Here is a 27,120-nt window from a genome sequence, read left to right as displayed (position 1 = left end):
GTGTGATGAATGACTGAGTGAAACAAGTATTAGCACATACAGATACTATAATTCTCAGATTCAACTACCAGTAAAGCCAAATTTGCATTAATAGGCACCAACATGCTGCAGATCTGGTAAGATTTACAAGCCATTTCTGCCAATCTAAAGAGAACATAAAGCAAACATATTGTTCCAATAGCTATTAAAATATTTACAAACTGAGTTTGTACACAACATATTTTTAGTAAAAATGTTCCTATTTAGAACTCAGGAGCATATATTGATATTTTTAAGATTAAGTCTCTCTACCTTGCACCATCACAAATACAAACTTGTATATGCTCTCCTTTCTATTTGTACTTGATTACTTTCTTCTAGACATTTAAAATTTTGCGTATCTCTGCACTCCCCCACCTACCCCCAATGAAGATTTTCTTCTCCAATTCACTTAGAGATGTTGAGTTGCAATTCCACAAAAAAAAAGTGCAACAGTTTTTATGAAGAAAACTTTGCATTCTACACTTCTTTTTTTCGGTCACTGAATATGCCTTAAAGATTCCTTTATTTAAGGAAGTTGGGACTGTTCTGCTTGGACAGTACTTTAAATACACCCAAGCCTAAGACCATCTGTGTAAAAGAATTCCACTTATCAAAGTGAGAAAGGAAATTAATAGTAAAGTATTGCTTGCAAGAAGCACAAAAGCAACACGTCTCTAGATCTCATTCAAGGACGTGCTTTTATGTTTTGTGTCTAGAACTGGTGAATAAAGTTCATACCACCTAAAAAGTACTCACATGCTTTCAAGAAAAGCTTTCACTTAACTGCAGAAGGAATTGCCCACTAAAGCATAAAGCATTTTTACAAACAACTATAAAATTTGAGTTGTATAAAAAAAGGTTTTTAAATTTTTATAGTTTTTAAATGCTTCTTCCAGCTTTCTTGTTTGTAATTAACAGTCCATTTAAGTAGAGCATAATGATTTCTACAGGTAATTTTTCCCCTTTCCAACTCTTCCCATTACCACTGATGCTAGTCTCAGCTTATCTATTGCCCAATTGCTGCTGACCTCCCTAAATAAGAGAACACAATTAATGTGTTCATCTATCATCAATGATTGGTTCAACACAACATTTCTCAGTTGCCTTTGTTTCTTAATGATGTAATTTTAATTCTGTAACTGAAAAGAGGATTAGAGTCAGTAACTGAAAATATGGAGCAGCTGTGAGAAGAAAAATAGAATAAGTAATAGCAAACAGGAAAATAATTAAAAGGTCAAAAGAAAAAAGTTTTGTTCCCCACATAATAAATACTACAGCTAAGTAAAAATAAATGCAGAGAAAATTCTGTCCAAGGCACTTTAAAAGTCCATTTAATAATAAAGCCAATTTCATTAATGCAGACTTAAGGAATTAACTCAGAAAAATATTCTGTTAACAGCTGTTCTGTCCCCTCCCCTATCCGGCAGCTCGTGGCATTATTCAGCCCCCTCTAATGCTGCTGTCAAAAGATTAAGAGCAGCACTGCACCAATGTGCAGAAGCCTAGGACAGTTACTGTGTCAAATTTCCATTATTCCTGCTTGTTTATAAAACAAAAGACTTATCCAGTGCGCACATTTAAGCCATCTCAACAATGTTTTTAACAGAGTGGGTGGCGAATCTGCTTTACTTCCACCTATAATGTCACTGTGCATTAATGAATGTTGAAATGTGGAAAGAGATTAAACAGAGCTATATGTTCAAACTATCAGTTTTAGTTTTCTCTTTTTTCAAGCCAAAGATCAAGACTCTCAGAGAGAATGAAACCTGGCAAGAACTACAGCCCAGCAGCATGTTTACTGGCGGTTGAAGATTTAATCTTACTTTTTGTTTTCAAAATCTGGCACAAAGTGGGCTTTTAGAATCCCAAAACTTTTCTGATACAGAAACCCATAAAAACTCCAAAGTATATAACAGCCAAATGTCATGCCAGGGGTGAAGGGAGAACCAACTGCAAGTATCTTTTCCCTCCCTCCCAAGACAATTAACAAGAAACCAAGACTTAACCATCACGTTAACAGTGCGATTAAAGCAAGATGTTATATGCTCTTCCCTCTGCAGCATATGCATGCACTAAAATGTAATTTTTGACAGATTGCTAAGTGCACTTCTCAAGAACCAGCTTTTAAAATATTCACAAGAACACCATGTTTACAAACAGCTGGTTCAGCATGCTGAGCTTTAATTACAGCAGTGGCAGCTGGCTTATCATTTTTATTGATATTATCAGTCTTAAAAACACATATAACACCCAAGTTGCAAAGACCCATACCCATTTAAAACTCTGAAAAGCAAGACTGCTTAAATTCTTTTTAAAAAGTTAACACAAAAAAACCTAAACCACAAAAACTTAACAAAAACCACACAAAACCCCCCAAAAGAACAAAAGAACCCCACAACAGTAGGTTTGTGGTGAAGACAAACTACCACTTAATTCCCAATCCCACCACAATTGATGAGTTCAGATGCCTAAGACAGGCACCAAATTGAAGAGACGAAGTGAAAAAAATTATCTATTATTGAACACTATGAACTATTACATCTTTTTTAAAACATTTACAAAAAGCATTGCAATCAATACAAGCTCAATTCTATTAACAGGACTTCACATAAGCAAAGCTGCATATGAGAAGCCAAGAAGGCTTTTACATTCAGAGGGACACAACTTACCTAAGTCGAAGTCATACATGCAATAGGTCATCAAAATATCATGAAGTAAAATCAGTCCTGGATTATCTTCGCCTTCATAGAACTTATTTGTTCGATCTGTCCTGTTAACATCTTTTTCTAAGAAAACAGTCCAGATTTAAAAACACTTTCAAAACCAGTTGTACAAAGCCAGTATCAAATTAATTCAGAATATCTAAGCTGATGATTTCTTCCTCAAACACTGTTCCAAAGCTTTGAAGTGTTTTAAGACAACTACATAACTGAATGTCTTTTCAAAATAAAGAATAAATAAAATCCTTCCTATTTCCAATGAAAGTATTTGCTTACAAACATATTTTAAAGCTTTCTGCCTTTTCTTTGATAATACATTTTATGGAAAAAATCCTGATTATAATTCAGCAAAAATGTTTTACATTTAAGAGGATTAAAAACAATTTTATGTGAGCTAACTCTACAATGCCATTTATGAATACTGATGCCACGCAGCAAAATCCATAGCTGGAAAGTTCCAACATGATCAGCTCAAAGACACTGTGACAGTTCATAACAGCCTTCTATAAATACTGTGTAACAAGCTCCTGTAACTCATAGCAGATGAAACTGCCTCTTTCATCAGGCAGTTTTGATGTCTGAAACACAGCAAGCACACAGCATACGCCTTTATAAAGTGAAATTCAAGACCAATATACTTTGAAATTTTGCAAAATTTTGAATGTAATTTGATAAAAGGAGAACTTTGTAGATTTTAATCTATTTTACTACACAACTCTAATACTGTCACATTTCAAATGCTTAAAAATTAAAGTAATTGTCTCAACAGAAAAAAACACCTGGCCTTTTTTAAACTCAGGAGATATTTTCTTCTGTTATCATTCTCTAAAAACGTAGTTTATTAGTCTACCAAGACAAGACTACTTTGACCCTTTCAGCTTGCCTGTTGAATAACTGCCAGAAATAAGTTTAGTCTTTCTCTCAGAATAACAAAGAAATCTTGGCCTGACTCCTGAAAAAATATTTAGTAATCCCAAACACTGGTGCCCAAATCTCACTACCAAAGAGAAATGAGAATACAAACTGCTAATACTCAGCATAATTTGATGAAATTTTTAGAAGTAGGTGTAAAACCCCAGAAGTCAGAACACACATACACAAATCCCTATAAGAAATTTTAAAATATGAACAGACACATGTTCCCATTCTTATTGTACGTCATTATTTTAACAACATTTCCAGTAGAAACACATTATGACATAACACAAAATGAAGAGTCTTTTGCTATTGAGTAAAGGAAGTTTAAAAATCCAGCCAAAAATCAGTTTGTAACACTAATACATAAAGTTCTGAGTTACTCTAATTGAGAAAGTTTTAATATTAAGCATATAACCAAGTTTAAACATCCCTGAAAAGAGCAACATTTCATTTTTAGTGCCTCTTCATCCAGGTTCTTCAACTTCATGTTAATTTTTAAAAGCGTGTGTGCATTTAGGTATGTGTCTAAACATGAATTTACCTATAAGACTCCGGTAATCCCTTAATCTTGAATTTCGCTTTTCCTGTTCCTCACTGACAGATTTCCACTGCAGTTTCATCCTGAAATATTCATCCCTGAAGAAGAACAACAATTTTGAAACCAAATATCCACATTTCCTTTTTTTAAATTAAGCATTCATTCATTCCATGTATTCTTTGTGATAAATGGAATAACAACACCCTGTTCATCCAATGTTTTTAGTAAAACAATTTTAAAGAAAATATCACAGGTTCTTGCATTCAACAGTTTTAGCAGCTGTCTTTTAAAGGGCTTTTTACCTCACTGTCTTAAAAAAGATGCACCTTTTAAATTTATTTTGTCAGAAAAAATCACTGTACTCACGTTTTCCTTTTTTGCAGATTTGCTCTCTCTTCTTTAGTGCTATTCCAAGGAAAATATCCCAAAAGAAATTTCCATGCCTCCTTTCTTAAAGTATGGCAGAGACCCTAGGGAAAAATGGGTATGATGCATCAACAAAAGTATTACCATACAGTGAGGAAACATTCCTAGATTGATACAACCCTTCCCAAAGTAGCAACTTCAAGTTGGTTTCTTTCTACATTGTAGCCAAGTCTCATGTGCTAACTAGGTCTCACACTGGGAGGAAACAGGAGGAAAAGAGAATGATTATACAGAATACTGCAGAAGCACTGGATCCACACTCAGGTAAAAAAAGAAACTTTAGAAAATTATTTTCTTCCTATATTTTTGCTTCACTGCTAAAAATAAAGAACTTACAGGCATCACAGACTTTAAGAGGAAAAAAAGTACCTTTAAAAATGTATAAAAATATAATGCTGCTTCTGGTTACAGCTGCCAAACTTCTGGTCTTGCCATAAAATGACCTTGAGGACTACTCTTCCATTTATTTATTTTTTGAAACAAATATTTTCATCTCACAAAACATAGCCAACCTTCAATGAATCTTTCAGTCAAAAATACTGGTGTCCATTCAAGAAGCCTGCTTGTCAGAAATCTTCCCAAGTAATGCTCAACATTTTTAGATGATAAAAATGTGTGTCGCTGAATATCCTGCTCTCATGAAGAGTTTCTTGCAACTCCTGCAGTACAGTCATAAGAATAAGGAACTTTTGCTATGAGAGTCCCCACTTTGGGTATCTCAAGTCATAAATAAAATAGAGCACTCAGTCCCCTGGTAATGGGCAGAGATTGACGGGAAATTGGGCTACAGAAGAAAAGGTTTGTAGTAATTCTCATGATTGTGGAAGGGTGTTGAATTGGGCACATCGGGCACACATATTAAGGAACAGTGCTATCATTCTACTTCTGCTTGCATCAAGAAACACGCATCAGCAGGCACAAAATGAATGCATTAGGGCAGCTGCATTCACACCAAAATATAGAAATACTGAAGTAACATAGGTAGAAAAGCTACAGGACACAATTAGTTATCAAAATTTCCATCATTGAGACTAAATTCACATTCATATTGCAAATCTCCTCAGTTCAATTATAAGTACCAGCAAAAGTGTTTAGCACTGCTCTGCTAAACAGGGTCAAATGCCAGCAAATAGCTGGGCAAAACCAGAAGCTTCTGCTGGAGAAGGATAGGAAAAAACATGGTAAGAGAAAAAAATAAACCAAATATCCTAACACTGAAATACTGAATTTCTTTTCCTGAAAGCCACTTCCATTTGTTTCATCACTTAAGCTGTATTTCCAACTCATTTCCTTTAGCCAGCTACAAGAAGATCTCTCTCCTTGTATAGCACTTTATATCGCTGCAAGACTGCTGAGGTATTTGATTGGCATGAAACCATGCTTTACGAAGTCTCTCAATAATGACAGTCTCTCAATATGACAGGGTCATATTCAAAGTTCTGCATGAAACATTGTAAGTTAATGAAAACAGCATATCCACAGTTTGGGAAGGAAGGTAAAAACCAGAATCAAGCTATAGGTAATGCTGAATTTAGAAAAACTAGTTACCCCTTTGAATATCAATCGTTTTATGTAGTCAACATCTAAAATTCTTCCTTCAGAGTCCATATTCTTAGCCCATTCTTCAGCTGACACAGGCTCTCTTCTACTAACTTCAGGCTGTTTCCCTAGGTCGATCTGAAACACACACAAAGACATTATATGAATCCAAATGAAGTGCTTCAGTAGTTGCAAACAACTGCACAAATTCTACTAAGCTTGCCAATCTGTTATAGTCAGTGCAATTACATTTCCACATGCACATACCTCAGCAACTCCAAGGATCTAAGGTTGCATCCACGTGAGCAAGTAGAGTGGGCCAACACAAGCAGATCTTTAGAGTAACACACTTGGTGCTGAGGATCTGACTATACGGGTTAATATTTCAGATTTTGAAGGATGTATGTGTTTTAAATAACCTTCTAATTCCACAAACACCTCTGAGCTAGCTTCCATGAACTAATGCAACACAGCAAACAAAGACATTCGGGAGCTTCACTCTTTGAAAACACATTCCTGATGCACATGAGTGCATCTTACAAGAGAACTGAAAACCAGCTTGGGTTTGGAGATGGTATCCCTACACTGACTGCACAATGTGACTGGAAAGATCAGTTTTGGTACACAGTCTCTTAAAAAAACCAAGGATGTATGTACTTTCAGAATTTATAACACCCATCAAAAGTTTCAGTTTGTGCTTAGTCTCTCCATTCCAAAATTCCATGTACAGGAGAATTCAGCAGAAAGTAAACTGTTACTTTCAAAAAATATTTTTGTGATAGCAACCGCCAAATCAATTTGTATTTCAACTCTTTAGAAGTCCAAGGCATTTGTCAGATTAAGACATATAGGTCAATGTTATTTTCAATATACAGCATTTGTTATACTTTTTCTCATTGACAAATTAATTAAGTGTTAGGCAGCAACTTCTTAGAATTATGTTGTTCATGCAGCTACTGCTGAGATATTAACACTAGCTTGAACTCAAAAAAATCCCCCACATAAAACAGTTTAATGTTTTAAAAATATGTAAGCCGCTCAAATAATAATCACAAGCATTTAAAAATAAACCTTTCCCACATATCTGTAAAAGACTACAACAGGTGTCCACAGTGATTCATGATCCAATTATAAGTTCATTCTAGCTTTGGTTCAAATCATGCATATATCTGTAATTTACACACCCTGGACATTAATCATCCAATTAATTTTTTTTAATCTCAAAAGAAACTGAAATGTTAGGAGCTATTAGCCAAGAAAGTTGGTTATTAGCCTGCATTCTCCAATCTTACTTAACAGAGCTCTAATTGACCTCAGAGGAAACACTGAACATAAAATTGGACACCTTTTAAGGTAGTGCCTCTAACATAACTATAGTCATCATTTCATTAATTACAAACTTCCTTTCAAAGAAAACTCGCATTTGCATGCATAAAAATGACACATTCAAAAGTAACTGATGATGACCTTAACTCCTGAGAATAAATGGTAATATGCCACAATTGCATAAACAGTATAACCCATCATGCTTCAAATCCTACCATTCTTTTAAAGGAGTGCATAAAAACAATCAGCACATTTGCATCATTAATTTATAGACTCACTCGTGTAATGACTTCAAATCCTGGCTCTTCCTGCTGATTTATCTTCAGCCCTGGAATGGTATCATTGAGAAAGTCTGCCATTTCTGATGGTGGTCGCCTCTGATTTGATTGATCACTTGAACGTAAACTACCAACAATATAGTTTGTGACTTTGGAAAATTTTCCCATTGTTACTACGTATGGATCTTTCTTCCATTTCTGTTAGAGCATGGAAAACAAGAAAAACACAAACATTTGTGTTTATAGTTTATTTGTTTTATATACATATATATTTATACATACATACACACACACACATATATATGCGCTTGTAATTCTTGTACTCAAAGGAAAATATCAGGAAAGGTACTGTAGATCTCAAAATTATTTAAGTTTCATGTATTGGTAGTAATACAGTACAGTCATCACATGATTAAAAAACACATCTTAAGTATGAAGATAGTACTGCTAATTGATTTGAAAGATTGGATAGCGGTGTTCTCAGTGGGCCTGACCTACACATCGAAGTGGATCAGATCCACAGTTTGCTGTCAGTGATTCATGGCACAAAACAGAAACCTTATACCCAGTTTCCCTACCCTTACAGAGAAAACAGTCTGAACAATCATGTACTCTGCTAGGAATTTCACACAAATTTTGATTTGACAAGTAAATCCAGAAACTAACAAATTAATTAAAATTAAACACATCTGGCCTCATTAAAGTCACTCAAGTTTTGCTGCTGACTTTCAGAAGTCCATAAGCTCCACCAAATGATAAGCCATTGTAGTATTAAAAAAACCCATATTTTTAGCCAATACTGTCCTCTTTGCTCCTTTTGTCCTCATTTCCATTATCCCTTCAAAAGCCACAGAAAGTATCAATGAAAAGAATATTTAGTCAAGGAAAACTTAGAAAATTATAATTAATATGTTGTGGTAATTACTAAAATATTTCCTTTCCCCCTAAGACTAAGACAAATGCATGAATCACAGAGAACATGAATTTGAATAGGTTTGAAATAATACCACAGGAAAGTTATTACATCATAGAAAACAGCTTATAATTAAGTGTACTTTCTATAGTAAGCATATGGTTTAGGACATAGTTAATGCTTCTACAACGGCATTACATCATTACTCAGCAAATGTTCCTGTGACATGGTAGGGTGCATTTTTTCAATACATGTCTTCAGAATAAAAAAATTTGAAGAAAATACATACTTGTAATAAGCCATATGATGGTTCATCAAAGAGATTTTCAAAGGACTGAGACAGTGACTTCTGAGTCTTCACAAGAAGAACCCGTTCATCATGTGGAGATCTGCAATAAAATTTAAAAAGGGTGTCTGGGTGCAACTGTTTTTTTCTGTAAAGTTTTCAGAACATTTACTGGTTTCCTGAAGTCACATTTCAACCTTTGTCCAAAAAATAAAAGCTTTGATGCAAGATCATTCATGTGATACAAGATCAGTCCTTGGCACAAGTTAGCCAACTAGCGCTACATAAAACAGAACCTTCATTTTTCAAAAGATTGTGTTATTTTCATATTAATCATATTAATTTTGAATTGTACTATTTCATTCCCTGAAAAATGAAGCTTTAGAAATTTTTTTGAGAAATTACTCTGGAAGATAACTCCATTTACATGTAGGTGACAAAATTTTCTTCAAGTACATTTTTCTAGTTTTGGCAATGGAGAAAAAATGTGACACAGGCAATGTAGTGAGACACAGTCAGCCTCAACATAATATATGCTGAAACTCCCTTAATATAATAGAGGAAGTGAAAAGACCCTATGTCACTCACACAGTTAAGGAATTCTTTCTATCAGCTGGTAAATCTCACATTATGGCAGCCTGTAAAACATTACATTAAGGAATACAAACCGCTTTTCAATGTATGAAAGCACATCAACAAATTTCTAACCAATAGTACTACAACAGATCCTGTCAGAATAATTCTAAGATTCACACTGATAGGAGCTTAAAAGACACCAGAGCCATTGTACTGCAAAACAGAACCATCTCAGCACAGCCCTGCACATATATTTCTGTGTAGACTCCAAAAGCTTAATGAACACAAACCTGACTTGGCCTAACTCACTGTATTTGTACACTCCTGCTCAATACATCTGCTACTCAACAGGGTTCCATCGGCAGATGAAAATAGTGACAACAAAGGCACTGAAACCATGCTGCTCCTAGTAATGAATCTGTTCTTTTGCTCTAACACCTACTCCCCCTGCAACATCCCATTTTGCCCCTTTCTTCAGCACAGGCACCCCATTACTTCCTTAAGCAGCTGCTGAATCACCAATTTACTGCTCAGTAGGTGACAGAAGAGAGAACAGCTCAGAAAGCAGGCTGACATTCAAGCCTCAGAGTTTGTATCCAGGCAGGAGAAAGTCAAGCACTTTGCCATCTGACCCTAATCCATTGCAGAGATTTACATTTATAAAATACCTCTCTATTGCTCTCTCATGGAGTTTAAATCCACTATTTCTAGTCTTTGAAAGAAAAACTACTTTTCTTTTTATTAGCACCTGCATCATCTACCATGTTATTAAAGTCACAGATAAGAACTTTAATAAGTCTTATCTCTTTCCCATTCCAACAGGACAGGACACTGTAAACACTGACGGATATGAAATGCAACAAGAGATCTTCTTTTGAGACAGCCAGACATCACAGTCAAAGTTCTGAGGTACCAACAGTTAATGAAGCTCAACTGGCTTTTTCTAAAGAGCAGCACAGGGGCAAAGGCTGAGTCATGTATTATGTCTCTCTTAACTAAAAGAATTAAAACTTTGTACCATAACTCCCTTTTAATGAAACACACTTTCTGGACAGTCAGGTGGGTATCAACACCTACTTAGGTAATATTCAAAAATTTGTGAGTTATACACTTTCTGAAACTAGTCCTGTGACTTAGAAAGTGTGATCTGTGCACACGGTATTTTCGCAATATTAGACTAGTGCAATCAAACTAGAAGGCACCTAATCCTTAGGACAACAAATTACAACTATTTTGTATGAGTTTAGCTGCTTCATCCTGATTTCAGCAACGACGTGATATTTATAAAGAATGCTGTTAGAGAAGAACAAAATCTTCGAGGTAATAGGAACATAAGAAAATACCTATAAAATAATAAATACATAAGCCAAAATTTCTGCCTTAATATCAATATCCCATGTTTATAAAATACAAGTTGGGATAACAAGTAATTACACTGACAAATATTTGCTTGTGGCATCCAGACAGCTGAGTAAACATCTTCTCCTAAATGAGGTTGTGAGCTGAGATACATTATGTACTAAAGAATGAATAACCATTAGGAAATAACAAAAACATACAGATTGACTCTGTCATTTCCATAACTTGGTTGGCCTATTTGTTCTTTTCTCTTTCCTTAGAAAAAAATAGTCATCATAATTCATGACTAAACAACAGAAGAGCCCTTAAGGTTAAGAGACCTTAACTGAATAAGAAAACTAAAACTAGAAGTTCCTGCTCAGGTCAATGCTTAAGGTCATCCAAACTGAATTTCCGTAGCTATCATTGCTTTTTGCTTTAAAGTTCCTGAAGTATCTGCTCTTGCAGATAATGCTTACAACTGTTCAAGGCAGCAATGCCAAGCAGCACAGCACACATATCCTGCAAGCTTAAACATCACCTCAAGTTTTGCTGTCTTATCCTAGAAATCAGTTAGAAAATTTAAAATATGCTGCTGCAGTCCACAGGTAACAGATTACACAGATCTGATATAAACTGATGACTCACCATATAACACAGGTCTTTTTCCAGTGTTTGCTACATCAGTGGGTCCCAAAACCTGCCCCAGTTTACCAGCAGCTAGTCAGAAGGTATCCACAAATAATGAAACACAGCAGTATGCTCAAAAAAAAAGCGTTTCTTGGGGGAAAAGGAAAGGAAGGAGGGGGATGGCAGGACAACAATGTTTCCCTATGCCTGTAGAGGCTGCGTAATAATAAAACTAAATGAGGATGCTTAAGGAAGGGAATCTAGAGAAAAAAAACCCTCAGGATTTAAGATGAAGTTGTCATTCAGGATCTTCTAATCAACAGTTGTACAGAGAATATTCCTATTTACAAGTTCATCCTGTCCCCCTACCAGCCCCTCCTTTGGTCTTCCTGTCTTTTCCCTTTACAAAGCTCACATACAACGCTACAGCCGCTACCATTCCACCAACTGGACACACTGACCACGCTACCTTCTCCAAGCAGCTGAAAACTTCTGATTATCACAAACCTCAATACCAAGTCTTGAAACTGTCAAAGCCTTTCACAAATCAATTCAATAAATATACAACCACTCACATCCTACTGACTTGTTCTCCAGCAAAATTTTCCTCAGTATTACTCAGCATCAGCCTGCTCAACCTGCTGAAGGCATCTCTGGCCCCAGTGATGCTACTAATGTAAGAAGAGCCCTCTGTAAGGATTCCTACAGCCATTTCACTATCCACCTTCAAATCTGTCATCACACTATTATGTTGCAAGTGACAACTGCAAAACACTTTTGAAAACAGATTACATGCTACACTAATATCACAGCTGTTATAGGTATATATGTCATATCACATTTATTTCTTCATATTCTATCTAGCTTTATTTACCTGTTGGCTTCTTCAATTATACTTATGCCTATATGATGAGAACAGAAAATTTCATTTTATTCTACACTTATGCATGCTGATCAAAAAGGCTGTCCTAGTAAAAGCTTGGAGGTAGCACAATGTAACTACACAACAACACCAAATTATTTAACAGAATGATAGGGTCTTAAATATATTTACACTCAGACAGTTTATTTGTGTACTAAAGATCAAGAGTGAAACACTGACCAGGCAGGAAATTATGGGGGAACAGAACTGTGGGGGGAAACATTTATATACCAATTGATTTAGCGGACAGTACTGCAAGTTACCTTGGACACTCATGCAAAGTAAATACTCATGCATATTTTGCACAAAGGAGACAATCTCAAATTGTAACACAAATGATCCCATTTAATAGAAGTAGCTCATTAAGGATTTAACTTTTACACCGCATGTTCATAAGAAGCTTCTGCACCCACTAGAGGGAGCAACTGAGGTATTTGGAGCTAGTAACACTTCAGATTCTAAAACACTTCATAAATCAATCCAACAATTTTTAAACTTCAGCTTACATTCCAAATGCATATGTGAAACCACAGTTTCAGTCACCTCAAAAACTATTTCTACTAATAAAAAAAGAGAATAGAATAACAATCAGGAAGTATTACTCTGAAATTTATTACGTGATTTAAGTAAACCAATAATCTGTATTTTACAGAACTAAGAGCTGTCTGATACTTACTCATTCAGTGCAACGTGCTTTTCAAGACATTTAATCAATGATTTGCTATCTCCATGATGAAAGTGAAGAGCTGGAAGCTTCACATCGTCCTTCAGACAGAACACCAAATAAGACCATCCCATGCCTTCTTTGTTCTGTTTGATTGATTTCAGATCTGTCAAACTGAACAGGAACGACCACTTGCTTTCTCTGTTTGCATGAGTTGTAGCATCTTAAAAACAAAATTAGCACACGATTTCAGTTTGGCTTTCAGTGTTAGCAATTATAAATACGTTATATCTGTCACTGGTCCTAAAAAACAAACTCAAAACATAAACACCAGCATTGGTTCTAATAATGAAATGTGCACTGTAACTACTATTTCTGGATTTCCCTTTGAGCCTCCTTGTCTTCTACAGACTTGTAAAACAATCAACAAGTCCATCAGGCTACTCCCTTAAAACTGCACCTACAGTTTATAGGAAAAGGTTTTTCACCCAGAGGATGGCTGGGCACTGGAACAGGCTCCCAGGGAAGTGTTCACAGCATTGAGATAAACAAGAGTTCACGAAGCATTTGGACAACACTGTCAGGTACATGGTGTGATTCTTGGGATTGTCCTGTGCAGGGCCAAGAGTTGAGCTTTGATGATCCCTGTGGGTCACTTGCAACTCAAGATACTCTATGATTCTACAACAGAAGTGATCAAGCAGTTAAATGAACATCTGCTGTATCAAATTCCAGCAGCAAGCTAAATCCAACCTGCATCTCCACCAGGTAGTGATACTTACTCAAACTAAACATGATATGTGCTACAATCCTGTAACCTATATATTACCCACAGTTACTAGCCACATGTCATGTAAGGCTGCTACCAAAGTAAGGGCAAAGGAATTGGAAATCTCCCCCTCACCCTTTCCTCCTGTAGTGTGCAAGCTTGCATACATGCTGTGCAAAACTCCATATATTCAAGGAGAAGGGATTAACGTGTACTTTACCAGAGGACACAAAATTGCCAGCATGTCCAGAAAGAATTTGGAACACCCCCTAGCCTGCTCCCATCAAATTACAGCAATTGGAAATAAGCAAGAAGTGGCAAAGAGCATAATCCAAGTCTGTAGTCCTCAGTGACACTCACTATGGATGAAGGCATGCTCTGCTGACTGGAGATGAAAATTCAATACAAACTAGTGATGTGGTAAACCATATTTACCTAACAGAGATGCTTTGTTTGTGTGTATATATATAAAAGCCAAGGACTGTGTTTTACTTAAAAACATTCATAATCTGACATCCAAACCTTGTAGTCATACATGACAGACATGACATTTAAAACCATTAAAAAGAAGATAAAACAAGCACAATAGTCCCCAGTTACAGGCTGTGAAATAATACATGGAAAACAAGTATTATTAAAGAAAAAACACTAGGTGACAATCAGAGGAAAAAAAATTACTCGAGAATCACTGTTCTTTCATCACAACTTGTTTTTCAACATCTCTACTGAGACATAACAAAAATGTTACAGCTGTAGAATTCTTTTGCCCACATAAAAAAAGACCATATTAAAGACCCATGTATGTCATAACTGTACATTCCATCTCCCCCTGCTGCTGCAGTATGGAAAGGCATTTCAGTAGTAACCCACTTATTTTTCCATTTTCATTTCTAACATGACACTTAACTTGAATTCCACTTGTTTTAAAGAATGCAATCCCAGCGCAGATAAAACTGCTACTACATCTAGTGATGAAGCAAGAAGTTAGATCTAATGTTCTTTTTCAATACAATTCTCAACCAACTTAAGGAAAAAAACAGAGGCAGATGACAGCTATTCCACTTGTGAATTTTCTTCCACACCCAGAGATTCATCTCTTACCGCAAATGAATCCCAGCCATTCAAAAAGGCAATTCTTTAGTTACAAACTACCATCATAGAAGAAAACAAAAACACTGAACACATAAAAAAAGCCCTCCACATTTTTTTTAAGTACCTCCATTTGAATGAGGTTTCTTCTTAAAAGAGACTGTGGTGACCATGTCCCATTCTGCTTCATAACTACTTGGACGATCTGCTCCTCGGGAACATTTTTCTTTCGGAGTTTGAGTCCACTCCACAACAGAACTAGAATCCTGAGAAAAACATCAAAAGCAACTATCAAAAAACACAAGGCATAAAAATTGGCCTGGTTTCTCAGATTCAACATGAAGAATCAGCATCTTTATTTCATAGATTAAAAGAAAGTGTATTGAAATCCTCAGAAATGTGATACAGTTCAACACAGGAAATTTGGACTTATGACTAAGACTATGTGGTTTTACTTAGTAAATTCTAACATCCTAAAATATCTTTGCCTCTCTTGCAGACTCTGTCAACATAACAAATTATTCATTTAAGTGTAAAACTTGAATCTTTTTAATTTAGTCACATCCTCTTAATACTGATTAAATACCACCTATCACTGCATCTTGGAACCCCCACAGACTTCTATTTTTGTTTTGCATTAGAACAGCACCTCTCACTTTTGCGTCTAACTATGAAGAGTGAATCACCAAACTACAACACAGTAGATGCAGAGGGACTGGTGACTGTGATATATTTACACTCATTTGGTCTTTACTATTCATAGTTAGCCCCCTACTATTTTATTTGTGAACCAAGTAAAAATTAAATACAGTCAACCTACACATGTATTCTAATAACCTGAACTGGCCTGCAGTCTGCAAATAAGATTCCTACATAAAGATATCACTACCAATAATAAATAAGCTTTGCTTCCAGTTATGAAATCACCTACACATTAGTCAACACAAAATAAAATCTCTAGAGAACCATAATGAAGAACACTCATAACTAACAAACAAACCTTTCCAGCACAGAGGATATTAGAAGTATCCAAAGTCTCATCCAGTGGTCTCCAGTCTACTACCACTTCATTTTCCTACAATACAAATCACAAAAAATTCAACACTACAAAGCAAAGTACCTATTGCCATATATAGCCATGGTGTGACTATGTTAAAACTTACATATACATATAAATGATGACAATGTCAAACACAATGTGACGTTTGTTCACTTACAAAATCCTACACTTTATAAAGGCATTTAAGATTTGCCAAACTTGTCATGTGCTTTGCCAACAAATAAGCAAAAGTTCTGTAACTGTATTATACAAATACCTTTTCTATGACACGCAGTATTCCTGCTATTAAGCTGTCCTGGTCATCATTTTTTCCACAGGAGGAATGAATGAAAACTCCTTCTTGCTCATATACAACCTATAACAAAATGAGTAATGAAATTTAAAAAACAATGTCTTAAAATCCTTGAAATTGTTTATCCCCCTATGGTACTCATTATCATTTTGACTCGCTGATAGAAGTTGAAATAAACACTTCTATCTTGTTAGGGATTTTGTTACAAAGAGTCCAAGATCCGAGTCTTTCACTTATCTAAAACAAGAAACAATAGGAAATGGAACTGAACAAATTCTTAAAAGCTCTATAAATACTGTAAATGGGTCCTATTTTACATAGGTCTAAGAGTGAAGTCCCTTTGATTTTGTGATAGTGAAAGAAATCAAACAGTAACAGTAATTGTTTCAGAACCATTTTCATACCAAGCTGTGAACACTGCCTTAAGAAACAAATTTTTAAAGGCAAAGCCTAGAAATTTTTAATTAATCAGAGACAGATAATGTATTTCTTCAGTTCTAAAATATCAGGAGCTATTTTTCTCATTTTTCCACTTTCTAAAATCATTACACTTGTAGTCAGACCAATAAACTAAAAGGTTAGTTTTTCCTGTCTGTTTCAAAAGGTTAGGTGTGTAAGCTTAACTAGCCAGATGAGAAAACATGGCTTAAAAAGAGCCATAAAATTCACTTAACTCATCCTTTCTGTTTTAGTTTTGCTTCAATTTCTCTACCTTTTACACAAACAAGAAATTTCAGGAGTGTCTTGGTTAAACAAAAATATTACTTGGAAGAAATCTCTAAAGGTCACTTAGCACATCTCCTGCTTGATGGATTATTAACATCATTGCCTTTCAAATATTGGAAGTCTTCTTCTCCTGTTCTCTACTACAGTTTTTTCCTCTTTTCTATCAAAAAGCTCCTCCTCTATTTCTACCAATTATCTATTTTCAAATTTAGTTCCGTTCAAACAAGGCAACATTTATTTAAATTTTACCTTCTAGCTATTTGGACCTGATCTATCATGAAAACTAGTCAGAAATAGGAACCAGTCATCAACCACTTCTGCCAAAAATGTTAGTAAGTATCATAAAGTATACCTTCTCAGTCTAGAAGGTATGCCATTGAATAACTGTTTTTATTATTCTTTGGTCCATTAATCTCTCAGAAGGACAAACACTTCCTTTCATGGGAAAAGAAAATGTGTTTCTAATGCCACAGTTGTCATGCAACTGAAAAATCTGACACTGCTCTTTGTAACAGCTTCAGCTCCCTGTGCCATGTTCCACCAAAAACCCAAAGCACATGCTCAGAACTTCAGAGGGTGTCTGTAAAATAGAGGACTGGTCATAAAGTACCTTGCTCCCCTCATACTGTTAAATTTAAGAGAAAACCTCCAAGTTTGAAAGGCCAGAAGGCCAAGCTGTTGAGATTTTTTTCTTTTCCAATCACAAGCGTGATCTATTTATTTATTTTTTCCAACTGTTAACTAGAACTGTAACTAATTTGAAGAAAGAGATAATATTGATTGTACAAAAGAGTATCTAGATGTTTTTCCACAGTTAATCCCTCTGCAAAACATTTTGGAAGTTACCATCTTGAATTCTTCAAAATACTGAGCCACTCTATTCAACAGTACTTTGTAAGGTAACTCCATAAATGCATTTGAACAAACTGAGTTTGGAAATGTAATTCCATAGTGGTAGCACCTGAAAATTAGCTACATTGGGTGCCTATATTTCACACAATGTTCTTAGCAAGCTGAAAATTAAAAAATGCTCTCAGGTATTCTTACAGTACTTTACAGTAAAACATAGCTTGTTACAGATTTTTGTTTTCTGGTACTGCAACACTGACAAGCTATTCAAAATCAATTTAAAGATGAAAAGTAATGCTAAATTACATGTACAAGTATTTAGTACTAAGGAAAGCATCAAACTGAAAGACAGTGTACCAATAGTTAGATTTGAATAAAACCCAATCCATTAGTAGTAGACAACTGCTACTACACTGCTAGCTCAATCGCACACACCATGTGGCCTACAAAGGTTTTTGCTCAGGGCCTCTGCAGCCCAATTCAGGGAAACGCCTGGTGAGTCAGCACACTTGGACCTCTTAAGCATTCAAGAAAACAGATTTCAAAACTAAGTAATAGCTTCACACACTGCCTCTTGCCTAAGCAGCAGGTTACTGCAGAACATGTAAAAAGGCAGCAAATGTTGGAGGATGACCTGAAGCATCAGTAAAATACCAAGGACTTGTGCAAGGTCTGCATGCAACAACTACATAGTGAAATCCTGCTACATATGGAGAGAGTAGAAGGAACTAGATATGGGCAGGACAAGATAATGAGACTGATGCCCCCTCATTAGCTGTTGAAGAAACCGCTCCAAACCCAACCCAAATCTGCTTCTGTATTATCTGTCAACCTCTCCGGCCTAGGAAAGCAGCCTAACCTCCTCAAAATCTTGATAATCTTTAGCCTTTAGTGAACTAGGAAGGCCTGTGAAAGAATTCAAGAGTTTTAAAGAATATTATCTACTCAGTTAGTCCATTATGCTTTTTGTATTACAAGACCGGAAAACACACTACTGGCTCACCTTGGTTTTGTACTATTCACTATTTTACATATTCATCATGGGCTCCTTTACAAAGGTAAGAAGGTAGAGACAAGCTCCATCTTTCGTTTTGTTTTCATATGATTAGAGCAATCACTCTTCCCCTAAATCTACACAAAATCACTCAGTCCATTACAAAAAAAAGACAAGTTGATGTTGATAAGTGCATACCACAGGTCACTAGATAAGTTGACACATCCCTAGGATTTTAATAAAATCCCAAAGGTATCCCTCACCCCAGTACTACAGCTCTTCTACCCATCCAGCTAATAAGAATTCTGTGTTCTGCAGTCTATCCACTGGTCCCTGAAACAGAATCTCAGGGAAGAAAAGCCGTTTGTGTTGCTCAGATGCTCGAGGCCAAAACAGCTGTGCAGCAATGACAGGCCTCACTACAGATTTAAACAGCGATTGTTCCGTTTTCTTATGTACCTGTTTGCGAACATCTACTGAAGTGCCCACAGAGAAGCACATGTCACAGGTTTAGATGTTATTACCTACATGAAAGCCAGACTCTGCTGGTTCCACAACAAAAACACAAATGAAAAAAAGAAGAGTGTTTATCCAAAGCACACACCAACACAACCAAAGCAAATGAAGATATAATGTGACAGGAGCTGAACAACTTTGAAAACAACTTGATTTCAAATAAATTTTAATTATATCTTGTGGCTGTACATTGGAATCACTGAAAGATTTTCAGACATTTTACTAGCTTAAAGCTAGTTCTGTGCAGAGCAGATTTATCCATCCGTGGTATCCTTAAGTTCCTCGAATACTTCAAATCATAAGCATTACTTAAGGCAACTTAAGACTGTAAAAGCATTCAGCTGGCAACTTTTTTTCTAAGAAAATCATGGAGACAGTAGGAAAAAAGTTACTATGGTTTAAGCATTACTTGTAATTAATCCTAAAGTCTCAAGTTTGAAATAAGATGTACCCGAGAAGTTCATGCTCATAAGTCTTTCCTGCTTATCAAGAAGTCCATGCTGACAGCGTACAAGAGCAATTCACAGCCTATTTATTTGTCCAGTTCTATTGAATGAAAACTAGACCCATTGCCTGTTTCAGAATCCCACCAAAAGCTAATAGTTTATGCAAGTTTCCAAATGCTAGTGAGCACTTTGACCTGTTTCTTTTTTTTCCATGGCTGCTACAGAGGTCAAAGGCAAATTCACAATTCATCTGATCAGTCATTGAAAGCACTGTACCACACAGAGACAACAGCTATTCCAACTCGTACCCTGAGTGAGGGTCTACAGAAACAGGGAATCACAGCAGAAAATTCAGGAAAGCTGCACAAAGCAATAGCTGTCTATCCACCTACTATTAAAAAAACAGATGGAAGTAGCAGGATGTAGGCTCAGTTTACATGTCATGGCATATGCTAGTTAAGGTTCTGGAAAACTCTTCAAGTATTTATAGTTCGTGTCCAGCAAAAAATAGGTTTCTGAAGTCCCACTGTTGCCCCAGTAACATTTTCTGAGAAATAAATTGTATCATTCTTAATACCATAAGGACACAGCACAGACAATGAATATCTCCATATTTCTATTATTCTGCTTATACCGAGCAGCAAACAGGCAATGTTTGTAGCATTTTTATTGCTAAAGACATGTATGAGCAAAAGGCCTTTGGGATGCTACACCGCCACCAATGATACACGACAGAATACAAGCAAAGCCTTGTGATTTAATGCTTGCCATTTGATAGCAATTTACAGCCCTGTGCTACCCGCTAGTGAAAGATGACAACATTGCACCCTAAGACAATGAAGCATAGACAACAAATAAAAGGAGAGCTAAGATCTGGTGCTACCACAGAACAGGATGGTCCTACCATCCTCACCCATGTATTTTCCACCCTGCCTGTGCTGAGCACCTAAGTATTAGCTGTCATCATGGGTACTGATTGTTTTTATCTCCTGTTCCTACGTCTGTAACATACCAACAACCTGTCAAACACAGAATACTTGAGAGAAAGGAGAAGCACTGCAACTCTCCCAGCTAGTCTGTGCCATGTTTCAGACACTTCATACTCTCACCCTGTGTTCTGGAGAGTGTGCCCCACTCACTCCCCTTTTCTGCACAGAGTACAGCTTGAGGCCAGCACTGCTCTGCCAAAATGCCACCCAGCATCTCATAACAGACACAGTTTGAAGCTCTTACACAGTCAATCAGCCACTGCTCTGGAGTAAGTAACTAACTATGGCACTGTGTAAACACTGATATTAACAACTTTTTGATAGCAGTTACTTCATTTTCTGCCTCATGTTAGGGAATCAGGTAGAGGACCTCACCAAGGATTCAACAGCTGAAACAGCAAGCAGGACTGTTCATAAGAAAGTGACTGAGCAGAAAAGTCTAAATGTTCTGCAAACTTCAAATTAAGGAAAAATGGCTCTGTCCACAAACATCAACATCAGATACAGCACTGTGCAGCACCTTATTTTCAGATTCTGATGGAAAGGAAAACAACAAAAAATGCAACACTGTAAAGAAACAATTACAGGCCAATAACGTTAATTCAATTTAGACAATGGTTGGCCTAAGTGACCTTACACCCACAAAAGAAAGCATCTTACTTTAGAACGATGCATTAAGTAAAAAGAAATATAACTCAATATAAAAGTCTGTGTTATACTGCTTGAATTTCCATCTTCCTCTTTGGAATAGCTGATGTTTGCCCAAAGCTTACTCACACATCTGCTGCTAAAGTGTCACTGGGCACAGTGAAGTACCTGCTGCATCAAGAGTCTGTTTCCAAGGACTAGGTGCCAATACATTAGAGTGTTCCACAAAGTGCCAAGCCGACATTAACTTGATCAACATGATCTTCTGCTCCACAGAAGATATGCTACAACATCTGGCCTTCGAATTGTAAAAAAATGCCAATCACAGAATGGTTTGGGTTGGAAGGGACTCTAAAGATCATCTAGCTGCAAGCCCCCCACAACGGGCAGGCAACATTCCACTAGACCAGGTGACTCACAGCCCTATCCAGCCTGGTCTTGAGCAACTCCAGGGACAGGGAGCAGACAACCTTTCTGGGCAATCTGTTTCAGTGTCTCACCACACTCAGAGCAAAGAACTTCTTCCTGATATCCAATCTAAATCTATGCTTCCCCCTTCAGCTGAAGGCTATGGCCCCTCATCCTATCACTACATTCCTCTGGGAAAAATCCCTCTCCAGCTCTCTTGTAAGCCCCCTTTATGTACTGGAGGGTGCTCCAGGGTGTCCCAGGAGCCTTCTCTTCTCCAGACTGAAAAACCCCAACTCTCTTAGCCTTCCTTCATAAGAGAGGTGCTCCAGCTCTCTGACCATCTTCATAGCCCTCTTTGCTACGTTGGATCTCTGCCTATCGTGGGGACTCCAGAGATGGACACAGTACTCCAAGCGGTGTCCTGTGAGGGCACAGGAGAGGGGGAAAATCATCTCCCACGATCTGCTGACCACACTGCTTTTGATATGGCCCAAAACACAGTTGGCTGAGCTGCAGGTGGACATTAGAGTCATATGGAGATTTTCACCCACAAACACCCCAAGTTTTTCTCCCCCAAGCTCATCTCAGTCCATTCTCCATCCAGACTGTACTTGTGCTTGGGATTGCCCCACGGACCTCACACTTGGCCTTGTTGAACCTTGTATGCCTTTTGTTTGCGGAGCCTGTGGATCAACTTTTTTCCCAAGAAAGTAAAATTTCACACCTGCTAGTCTTAAAAGCACACAATTTCTAAGTAGGGGAGGGGTGGAGAGGGACAGAATCCCACAAATGTTGTTCATGTTGTGACAAATATGAGAAAGCTCTCAACACCAGGAACTACGTAAGAAAAGTTTTCTACTTGACCACAGTACATATTTCAAGCTCTGCCTCATGTGCTCTGAAGATTTCTTGAACCACAAGGTATTTCTGCTACTCATGCAACAATAGCAGGGTATCAGTGAAAATATCAGTCTGTTCAGGGTACTGAGAGCAAGAGCTTCAGGCAGTAACCCACTGGTCCTACTGTAAGCACTTCTGCAAAGAGAAATCCTTAATGAATAGAAAATAAAAAGAAAATACAGAAATTTCAGAAATATCACTGAACTGTTTTGCATTCAAGTATATTAAAGCCTTAAATTCAAGAGAGATAGTCTTCTGTTCACAAAGAAAACCCGTGAAGTACAGTATAATTAAAAAGAATTATGATTGCATTCACAGTAAATTATAAAGGCTGAAAAAGATACTACAAATGTTTTTAATCAAATGCTTAATAACAATGCACAGTACAGGAGCCTCTGTGCATTCACGTTTAACTAGTGGAAGGTGGAGCAAGACACTGCCTATCCCACAGAACAGATATACATCTAAAATAATTCACTCTATCTATGCCAACAAAATACCTGAAAGATGCAAAGCTATTTTAAAACACCAAATTTAAAAAGAACCCCAAACTTCCACTGCAAACACAAATCCCCTCCCCAAACATACAGCACTAACACCACTACTATTTAGTAATAGCTACAGTGCTCCTTGAACACTCCTAGTTGCTGAAGTGACCAGACATCTGAGCTTAAAGATAAAGCTCAGATGTTTGGCCAGTTAACACTCTGAAACTTTAACTCCAAGAGCAAGAGCACAAGCGAGTGAAAAATAACTTATCTGACAGCCCATGTGTCAATTGGTAACTTGAGAAAGATCTAACAGCCCATGTGCTGAAGATACTGTGAACTCCAAGAACATTAAAAAAGTATCATTACTGTCTTTAGATCAGCTGCAACAATCACCTGTATACTGACAGACTGAAACTGAAGCTTGTACTTCTCCCCATACACAACTTTTTAGCACATTTTCTAACGTGGTTTTCTGTTATAAGGGTGAATCCAGACTAAGTTCTCTGAATACAATAAACAAACTGCCATTTGCTAAGCAACAAAAAGAAAGAAAATGTACCTGTTTTCATAAAGTATAATATATAAATATACCTGTTTGCGTAAAGTCAAAAGCTCTGAAAACAAATGACCTTATTACCAAGTTACTTCCAGAAAAAAACTGGCAACTCTAAGAAAGGGCAAAAATCTGAGGCTGACACTGTTCTAGGGCAGATGGTCATTTATAAAGACTGAGTCACGACTCCAGAATTCAACTGCAGTAACTTTTCCTGAACCGAGTTAACTATCCATATTGAGAAAAACACTGATAAGAACCTCGTGAGAGGTTCCAGCAAGGAAAAAAAAAAATCACAGGACAAAAGTCCAAGTAAAGTAGTATATGAGATAACCACATTTATAATTCATATCCCATTATTGTATGGAGCAGAAACCAGAGACTACATGAAATAGCTGGATTCTGAATCTACTGATATTAATAATGCCTGGGAAATAAAATTAAAATTAAAACAAACTAAACAAATCAAACTTCCCCAAAACCCCAAAAACCTGCATCAGAGAAGAGAAAGGCAAAGGGTAAAAATGCAACAGAAACCACAGTCATACATGGTTTGCTAAAACAAGTTTTTGTGAAAGCTGAAATAATGCAGGTTATCCCAGCTGCTTAATACACTGCCATGTGCTTTCCATAGGAACCTTCTATGTAATATTTTGCAGAAAAAAGCACATACATTAAAATACATTACTTTCATGTGATAAGATCTGTCACATGAGAATAAAGCACCCCACAAAGTAATGCCTACTGATCTTTCAGAAAGCTACCACCTGAAACACCCCACTACAACAAATTGCACAGCCAGAAGGAACACCGCACTCGACTTATGACATCCACAGCTTGTAAAGACACTGAAGTGCAAAAGGCCTGAAGTGAGAATGCTGGGTCTGTACCAACCTACACTGCATTTATTCCACCTGGAGTGAAATTTTATTAGTTTCTAAGCTCTCCCAAAATCCTGCTGCCACTGAAAGAAACAATTTATGGTCCAATGTGCTCCCAATAGAAAACTAACCCAGACAAAAGTAAGCAGAGTTGTATGTGTTATTTCAGCTTGCTAGATCTAATCACTAACGGATCTAATGAGTACAGCGCCCAAGAAAGCAATAGTGCAACACACAGGTGGGGAAATACAGAGGATGGAACTGCCCCTGAGAGCAGTCAAACATCAAACCTGCCCAGCCACTTCATAAAATTTGAGAAAACACAACTGCCATTTTTCCTCTATGTCAAAAGAGACATGGCAAAGAATGTTATTGAATTAGAAGTTGCATTAACAAGTTGCATTGGTATTGTGGATGTGGCATAACTAAAACAGTTTTGCAACACCTTAGAGATTTAATCTCAGGCAAACATGGCTCTTGGAAAGGAACAATTAAAACACAGCAAATTTACAAACAACTAATCCACACTCATTCTAGCATCTCACATAATCCCTCATAATACAGCTGTTTTCATGAGAGACATCCTGAGGAAGATCCTGATAAAAGCCTAAGTGGAAAACAAAAAAACAACCTGAAAAATTAAAATATTAAAATATTTACCTAAAAAATTAAAATATTTCCCTTCATCCAATAAGCTTCTGTATTGATATTAAAATGGATAAAACCAAAAAAGAAACATCTCTGTATACATAAAACCAGGATGTGCATAGCTAGAAACAGCTGGGAGAACAGTATGGCTATCTTTAATTTACACACCTAACAACAGTAAAGAACATAAAAATAAAATTGCAAAACCTCGAGCTCCACAAATTGCCTGCTCCAACAATTCTGGTTGAAAGGGATCTGCTTTCAACACCTCGACGGAATTTTCGTGCTATAGCTAAGGACACTCCTCAGCACCCTCGGGGAAGCGCAGACGTGGCTAATTACGTGTGTTCTCTTACGCCGAGATCAGCGTGAACTGAAACTATCATCTTCTGTCCTGTGCTGGAAAAGTGAAACCGCAGACTGCCACACTCTCACCATGGCTACTACATACAATCGGACACCACACTGAGATTTTAAATCCTAAATAAAAGATCCACGTGCTCGAGAACACCGCACGGCAAGGCAACGCTTTCAGAAGACAGAGTCATGAAATAAAACCATTTCTACAAAAAAAACCAATACGGACAAAATTCGTATCGGTTGGCGGGGGCGGAGGGAAACGGTGGGTGTTGCTTGTACCTCCCCCTCCTGCGAGCTCAGTCCCCGTCAAGCAATAATGTTTCGCTCCGGAACGCTCGGCAAGAATCCGCGGCGTATAAAAATTTTTAAATTACTGAAGTATAGGACTGATAAGGCTTTGCACACACGCCAGGTTCCCACAGACTACCAGCGCGCAGGCCGGGGGAAAGGCCACCGCCGTCCACGAGCAGCTCCGGGACACTCGGACACGTAGACGAGACAAGCCGCGTTCGTGTGCCCCCGGCGGAGAGCCAGCGGGGCCGCGGGGTGCCCGCCCCCAGCGGAGAGCGGCCTCCTGCCGCCCCGGGGCCAGAGCCGAGCTGCCGCGGAGGCGCGGGGCGCCGCCCGGCCGGCAGGTGCGGGAAGGGCCCGAGTTCCGCCCGCCGGCCGCGACCGCCTCCGGCGCAGAGGGCCCGCGGCCGCTGCCAGCGCCCGCCGCGGCCCGCCCGAGGCCAGGACGGCACGTACCCGGAGAGGCGGCCCCGTGAGGCGACACCCGCACGGCAGGGGAAAAGGCGCCCGCCCGGCCATTAAGCGGCCCAACCCCCCCCACCCTCCCCGCGACTCCCGCCAGCTGGACGACTCAGCGCCCGACACGGCGCGTCCGGCGGGGGGAGAGGCGGGAGAGGCCGGCCCCGCCGCTGCCCGCCCCCGTTACCTTGCCGCTCGGCGGCGCCGCCATGTTGCCCACGAGTGTTTATGGTGACGTCGCACTCCTCACGTGCTTCCCCGCCGCGCCACAACAACAGCGTCACTGCTGCGAGCCGCGCGTGCGCACGGCGCTGGGCCGGCCCGGGCTGCGCTGCGCTGCTCCGAGGGCTGCGCGCGGCCGCCGCGCTCCCGCCGCGCTCCCGCCGCGCTTCCGCCGCGCTCCCGCCGCGCTCCCGCCGCTCCGGCTGGAGCCGGGCACGCGCGCAGCCCTCAGGGAGCTTGGCGAGGGCCCCGCCCCGGGCCCCGCGGCGGATTGCGATTATAATTTGAGCAATGTTATATAGTTGATAGAAAACATGCATCATACTCTTTCGAGTTATTTTCTTTCTCTTTCCGCTGTTGTCCAGTCACAGAATCATGGAATCGTTTGGCTTGGAAGGGACCTTAAAGATCCTCTAGTCCCAGCCAGGGAC

At 38.2% G+C, this 27,120-nt stretch overlaps 1 protein-coding gene across 2 annotated transcripts in view; it reads right to left on the bottom strand.

The window, feature by feature from the left end:
- Positions 1-26,787, bottom strand: part of TBC1D15 (TBC1 domain family member 15) — a 35,147-nt gene extending 8,360 nt beyond the window's left edge. The window contains exons 1-11 of one of the 2 annotated variants that reach the window (XM_038154094.1): positions 26,655-26,787; positions 16,270-16,368; positions 15,954-16,028; positions 15,081-15,219; positions 13,108-13,318; positions 8,969-9,068; positions 7,767-7,964; positions 6,172-6,300; positions 4,564-4,667; positions 4,201-4,295; positions 2,691-2,807 (exon numbers count right to left, since the gene is read on the bottom strand). In XM_038154094.1, coding sequence (XP_038010022.1) covers positions 2,691-2,807; positions 4,201-4,295; positions 4,564-4,667; positions 6,172-6,300; positions 7,767-7,964; positions 8,969-9,068; positions 13,108-13,318; positions 15,081-15,219; positions 15,954-16,028; positions 16,270-16,368; positions 26,655-26,678 — 1,291 coding nt within the window. In that variant the 5' untranslated portion in view covers positions 26,679-26,787. Of the gene's footprint in view, positions 1-2,690; positions 2,808-4,200; positions 4,296-4,563; positions 4,668-6,171; positions 6,301-7,766; positions 7,965-8,968; positions 9,069-13,107; positions 13,319-15,080; positions 15,220-15,953; positions 16,029-16,269; positions 16,369-25,996; positions 26,521-26,654 lie in introns of those variants that run through there. The other variant, XM_038154095.1, reaches the window with a different exon arrangement.
- Positions 26,788-27,120: the final 333 nt, after the last annotated feature.

Source organism: Motacilla alba, chromosome 1A (assembly GCF_015832195.1).
Source record: "Motacilla alba alba isolate MOTALB_02 chromosome 1A, Motacilla_alba_V1.0_pri, whole genome shotgun sequence".
In the NCBI taxonomy this organism is placed as follows: domain Eukaryota; kingdom Metazoa; phylum Chordata; class Aves; order Passeriformes; family Motacillidae; genus Motacilla; species Motacilla alba.
The sequence above is the reverse complement of the archived record's forward strand: the minus strand, read 5'-3'. Positions and strand labels throughout refer to the sequence as shown.